The sequence below is a fragment of the Punica granatum genome, chromosome 2 (genome assembly GCF_007655135.1).
Source record: "Punica granatum isolate Tunisia-2019 chromosome 2, ASM765513v2, whole genome shotgun sequence".
Lineage (NCBI taxonomy): Eukaryota > Viridiplantae > Streptophyta > Magnoliopsida > Myrtales > Lythraceae > Punica > Punica granatum.
Genome location: NC_045128.1, coordinates 15,332,452 through 15,339,196, shown reverse-complemented (window position 1 = coordinate 15,339,196; position 6,745 = coordinate 15,332,452). Strand labels below are relative to the sequence as shown.

General features: G+C 41.0%; 1 protein-coding gene across 1 annotated transcript; it reads left to right on the top strand.

The window, feature by feature from the left end:
• Positions 1–861: 861 nt before the first annotated feature.
• LOC116196416 (thiol protease aleurain-like) lies at positions 862–4,728 on the top strand. The gene is made up of 8 exons (XM_031526119.1): positions 862–1,149; positions 1,243–1,364; positions 1,502–1,617; positions 2,276–2,349; positions 2,918–3,182; positions 3,832–3,963; positions 4,112–4,247; positions 4,378–4,728. The coding sequence occupies exons 1-8, from the start codon at positions 959–961 to the stop codon at positions 4,413–4,415; spliced, it is 1,074 nt and encodes a 357-aa protein (XP_031381979.1). The 5' UTR covers positions 862–958; the 3' UTR covers positions 4,416–4,728.
• The last annotated feature ends 2,017 nt before the right edge of the window (positions 4,729–6,745 follow it).

The following is a 6,745-nucleotide window of genomic DNA, read 5'->3' as shown; positions in this document are numbered from 1 at the left end:
AATCTGTACAACACGAGAGAAGAAATCTAGAAGTGGGATATGATAATTGATTGATTGATTCACCCACAACTTGATTAATAAATTTTAAAAAATTATAGTGGGATTATTCGTGCCATTTTATTAGTTACTTATATCCCGTTTGGTTTTGCAATATGATTTTAAGGTTTCAACTCTAACTTTAATTCTACTCATTACACAATAAAAATCAACTCTTCTAATTCAAAAATATGGGCCCCATATATAAATCTACATACAATTTCATTATACTCAATTCAATTTTTAATATTAAATTTTCTCAATTATTCATTACTTTTTTATACGTTTTCTCATAATTTAATAGCACAATCATTACAACTTAATTAAAATCAAAACTCAACTCTACTTAACTTTAAAATCAAACATATTATTAGGATTTCTGTTTCATTACAATAAACTCCGAGCCTTTTTTGTAACGGAAATTTTTTTGGAAATGTTCAAAATTATCTTATCGCTCTGTCAATAAGCCCTAAGCCTTTTCAGTCTTTCTTACGACTTCTGCGGTGACGGGGTACATTGCATCTGACTTGTGTGTGTATATGCATGTATATGTACCCATATGAGGTTTCGTTTTCGTTTTCGTTTTCGTTTTCTTCTTGGAAACTCTTACCGAGCGGAAAAAAATCTGAAAGGGGTTTGGCCGTTATAACGACACGCACGACTGGTGGTGGAGATTCCGATTCCAAACGTAATTGTATGCGTCACACATAAATCCCCCCGAAAGCTCATTTGTCATGTTCCACGCGTTTGCATTCCGCCAATCCCCTCACGCCGCGTGGCATCTGGCCATTTGGCTCCACTCCTCCATCTCAGCCTTATTACAGGGCTCCCCGCCCACTCCCAACTCGCCGTCATTCTCTCTCTCTCTCTCTCTCTCTGCTTGCTTCAACCCAGGAATCTCGGAGCGGAGCCGACAGCGAAAATGGCTCACCGGCCGGCTTTCCTCCTCGTCGTCCTCCCTCTCCTCGTCGCCTGCGCCGCCGCCGCTTCGTCCTTCGACGAGTCCAACCCGATCAGGCTCGTCACTGACGGGCTCCGCGACCTCGAGTCCTCGGTCCTCCAGGTGATCGGGAACTCCCGCCACGCCCTCTCCTTCGCCCGATTCGCTCACAGGTACTGTTGTGTTCGATCAGTTTTGCGTCCTCTGATTGATTTGTTTTGCGATTGGATTGGTTGAATCCGATGCCGTTGACTCGATGCTGCCAGGTACGGGAAGAGGTACGAGACCTCGGATGAGGTGATGCTGAGGTTCCAGATTTTCAGGGAGAATCTGAAGCTTATCCGGTCGACGAACAGGAGGGGGCTGCCTTACACTCTTGCGGTTAATCGTGAGTGATCGATTGATCTTTGTTTGCTATATCTCGAACCAATCGATCATATAGTAAATATCTTAGCTTTGAGTATATGTATTTGATTGACACTGGGAGATTATGTTGATATGATTTGGAATTGTTGATCGTCGCAGAGTTTGCTGACTGGAGCTGGGAAGAGTTCACGAAGCAGAGGCTGGGGGCGGCCCAGAACTGCTCTGCCACCACGAGGGGCAACCACAAGCTCACTGATGCTGTCGTGCCCAACATGGTATTTTATTCGCTTGTCGATTCTTCTGATTGATGAATGGCATCACGTCATCATGAACTCATGGATCGTCATACTGCCTGCTTTTGTGCTAGTTATTATATTGGACAAAGGTGCAGCTGGATGGGTCCAGCCTATTCCTATTCTTGAAATAAACAACTCGGACATACTCCCGTTCCGAAAAAGATCAATACACCAAGCACTACACATTGAAGAAGAGCGTTCTCTACTTTAGATCATTAAAATAAATGATAAATGAATTCTTGAAAATCATTCAAAGATGAAGATATGAAAGAATTTTTTATGCTTGAGTTGAAGTCTTATTTATTTAGTTATATAAACTATGAAAATGTCCTCTGTTAAATAAAACATCTTAATCTCCTTCTCAAGAAAAGGATTATGAAGATATTTATTATTGGATCTTCAGGCTCCATGTTTAATTACCTTATTGTATAGAGCTGTATGCATTTGTTTTGTTCTGGGGTTAATTACTTTTAGTATGGTTTGACTGAGGCAAAACATGTTGTTTAAGTCTATGATGATTTTTTCCTTTTCATAGCATATTCACTCATGGTGCATCTTTTTCTCAAAAAAGTAATGCAAGACTATGATTTGTCCTGATCTTCTGATGTCATTAGATGAATCTCGTTTTCATGTACAGAGAGACTGGAGGGAGGAAGGCATTGTGAGTCCAGTCAAGGACCAGGGTCACTGTGGTTCATGCTGGACATTCAGGTCTGCTTCAAACTTTACTATAAAACGTTTCCCTTTTGGGGTAAATACCTAACCGATAGTTGAATTAATGAACATATTGGAGATACACTAGGACTGTTATTATTATTTCAATTCCTACTCTGCGGAGGCACCAGAAAGACCTGTGAAATTGTGTTCAATGAAAGCGTGTGAGGTTTTGGCATGAGACTTAGTTTTAAATTTCACCTGGTTGGCAAGGTTCAACAAAAACTGGACTATGTCCCTCTCTGCTAGGAAAGCTGGTCTGCAAATGAACCCAATAAATAGCCCATTTGGAGCAATAAATCTGGCATTTAGTCCGCCTCTCTCAATGATATAGCTGGTGTTTTCTTTGGAACTTGTCCCTTATGATAATCAATGGAATATGGATTCTGACAAACATTATTCCCTTTGCTTGCCAGTGCCATGTCCCGTATGGTTGTAAGAATTATGCCAAAGATTACATGGCACTCCTCCGTCTGCTAATCTTTTTTTTTTTGGGGTAAATCTCCATCTGCTTTGGTAAATCTCCATTTGCTACTCTAATTGTCTCAATTTTGTTTCTCTGCAGCACCACAGGTGCTCTTGAAGCGGCCTACCACCAGGCATTTGGAAAAGGGATATCCCTATCAGAGCAGCAGCTTGTGGACTGTGCCACTGCCTTCAACAACTTTGGGTGCAGTGGAGGGCTGCCTTCTCAGGCCTTTGAGTACATCAAGTACAACGGTGGCCTTGACACCGAGGAGGCCTACCCTTACACAGCAAAAGACGGCACCTGCAAGTTCTCATCCGAGAATGTGGGTGTCAGGGTCATTGACTCCGTCAATATCACCCTGGTGAGTTCTTCTTGGGTGTTTTTGTGATCATGTTTGGAGAAACGAGTATTCTTGTTATTGGACCTATGTTGGTTCAGGGTGTTTTCATGAGTTTTGCTTTTATATACAAAAAATGTAAATTATAAAGTCTTGTGCAATCAATTTAGCACTCTGAATTAAGCAAAAGTTTTGATAATAGACCAGTTCATGATAGTTCTACATGAAGTCAATTATAACTGTTATTGATATTGATCTAGCCAGTGACAACTGTTATTGTTTTCTTTCAATTTTTTTGTCCGTTTCTTTAGAGAAATTTCGGTCCAGTTTGAGAAGATTTTAAAATGTCTGCGAGCTTTTCTTGTTTATTGCTTCATGAGACTGTTAGGAAGGGTCACTTTCTTCTTCTATCAGTAAAGTTATAAAAAACTTAATTCGAGTAACAAACTGAACGACGAACATACAAACAGCAAGGAAATTCATGCTGTAAATTAAACCTGGGAAATCCTCCATGTCTGAGTTTGCTGTCCTATTCCAAGGTAGATGTAGAATTACAACTGTAGCTGAATCTGTTGGATAATTAGACCATCAAAAGACATTCACAGGCCAATTGCAAAGCAACTTTCAGATATTTTCACTTTGTTTACTTTATTTATCGATTGTGCAAATGCAGGGTGCTGAGGATGAACTCAAACATGCAGTTGCGGTCGTCCGGCCTGTGAGCGTGGCATTTGAGGTCATGAATGGCTTCCGTTTCTACAAGTCCGGAGTCTACACCAGTGACACATGTGGCAGCACCTCTATGGTCAGTTTCTCAGCTTTGAACTCACCATATTGTGAAAAACTCATGCCCCACTGGATTTGGGAGAAAGTCTCTCTTTTCATATTCTGGATCATAGTGGTCGTTTTCATTTAACACCTAATGATAATGAGGTTTCCATTCTATGGTGCAGGATGTAAACCACGCTGTGCTTGCTGTTGGATACGGGGTTGAGGATGGTGTGCCGTACTGGCTCATCAAGAACTCGTGGGGGGCGAACTGGGGAGATAATGGGTACTTCAAGATGGAGATGGGGAAGAACATGTGTGGTAAGAAGCTTTGTGAGCTGATTCCTTTCCGTGACAATATCATTTGTCTTACCCGGATCACACCATAGAGACGACTCATATTCAGAACCGATGCATATTTCTAATTCTCTTAACATCTGTGTCTATGCAGGTATTGCTACTTGCGCATCGTACCCCGTTGTTTCCTGATTTTTGTTAAGAGAACCTTTGGGTTCAATCGACCAGAATACCATCTGAACATTCAGGGATGGTCTATCGATCCATAAGATGCAGGGTTGTAGTGTAGTGTGGTCGCACGATGTTGTAATTTGGCTTGTGTACAAAATAAAGATTAGATTCGTGGAAGCACAAAGCATAAACCGTGTCTGTTATGTACTCTAAATTAAGATGATGTAAATTTCAAATCCTGCTATGGGTGTCTCTTTGTGCAAACGGGTAAATTTGCCAAAGGCTTCTCTCTCTCTCTCTCTCTCTCTCTTAAAATAACAAGAGGTTTTACTTCTGACTTAATTTTGAAAATAAATTGAAACAACTCGCATGTTGTACGAATTATTATTTGTAATGGAAATTACTATATATTGCAGGGTAAATAAAGCAAATGGTATTTATAGATAATTTGATGTGAGATCAGATTAATTTTTTTTTTAATCTTGGAAAAGTGTTCAACCCCTCGTGAATGATCATTAGAATGACTCAAAAACTTATGTTTTGATAAGCACTACTGTTTTTTTTTTTTTTTTTGGTAAGTATAAAAAACTATTGTTTTGATAAGCACTATTGCGAAACGGTAGATAGTGATGTTGCCATCACTGCTACCTACCATTTAATCTATAAAAAAAGCATTATTGTCTAGATTAAATCATTTTATGTCCACACATACATTCATTAGTTTTTATTATTATTTGTAGTTAATATTTTAAAATTTCTAAATTTACAAATATATCCTTTTTCTTCATTTTCGTTTTTTCAGCGTGATAAATTCTTAATTATTAAGAACAAAATTGTATATCGATTCGGCTAAGTATTAACAGATTATTGAACTTTCAATCATGCTATGAATTGATTGGAAATTTACTTATGACTTCGAAGTTCGTTGAGTTATCAATAAATAATTACTACATTCATTTATTTTATTTTATTTTTACTCGTGAATTTTGAGAATTTATTCACAACATGGAATGATTACATGACAAAAAGCTCAAGAAATCAAAATTACAAGATAAAAAAATCGGATCCTCTTAAGCATATTACACTGGAATAATTTTAAGGTGAAATAAATAAAAAAACCAAACACTATTGGCTTAGATACTATGTAGTCGCAGTCCAAAGTTCCAATTAGAATTCTCTATCATTACTCATAGACCCTGACTAAATCAATGGTGGGTCTTAAAGTCATATTCCATATAGAACTCAGCCATATGGCGCCAATGTTCGAAAGAGATGTCGACAACGGAGCGAAGCAGAGGGGGTCTTGAGCCGTACACAAGCATCGGGAACCCTTTATCGAATCATGATAACAAGTAGAAATAGAGCCTGGGTTGGGGAGGGCTATCGACCAATCCGGCAAGCCGAGGAAGACACCGAGTTGCCAACCAATAACCAAGAATCGCTCCACAAACTCGGTCGATTCAAACCAGTGTCCATACCAGGAAGCCCTGATGACTCAATCCTAAGTAGTCAAACCAAGAATAACCTAGCAATCTCGGTCGGTTTAGACCAACGACCGAACCAAGAAAGACGTCGGGCTGCCAAACAAACCAGCCTCTGCCATTCTACTCTGCTACAAGACAAACAAAAACAACCGGGATAGGCTCGAGGAGCCCCGAGCTAAATCACCAGTAAACAAAAGCGGTCCTGTCACTTGAGAGAAAAAGGGTAGCAGTGGTCTAAATCTAATTGAGAGGGCGATTCCTCGACGTAAAGGGGTGGAGGGGCGCAGGTAGTATAGCAGTATGGCAAAGACGAAGAAGCCGCCCTATTTTTTATTAACATTAGAGGTGTTAACGCTAGGAGAGGAAACGCCGAGGTCAGATTCTGAAGGTCTAGATGAGAAACGACCCAATCTGGTTCCAAGGGAATCTAAAGCTGAGCAAGAGGCATCCGAATGGGGAAGAAGGGAGGAGGGAAGTCGAACAGTTGGGTTGGAGAAGAGGAGGTTAGTCATAAAGCTGTTATTGCCACCAGTCGGAGGGTTGCTGTCACAGTTATCCCGCCGAGCAGAAGGTTCGCCGTGTTACCGCTGCGTGGGGAGCAGGTCCGGCCGTCACCACTCTTCGGATGGGATGGGTAACCACCACCACGAACCCCACACCGGAACAAATAAGAGTGGGGGGAGAGCAAGTGCGATCTATCGGGGTGCCGACCTTAGTGTTCCTGCCCCGGATTTGGGCACTGAGTCGATCAAGCAAGCTCAAGTCCTCGCAACAACGGTAGGTGCCACCCACCGAGGTCACGGCAGGTGCTGCGGCTTGACGAGTGCCGCCGAGGGTGACGACGAGAAGGACTCCTATTCATCTCCT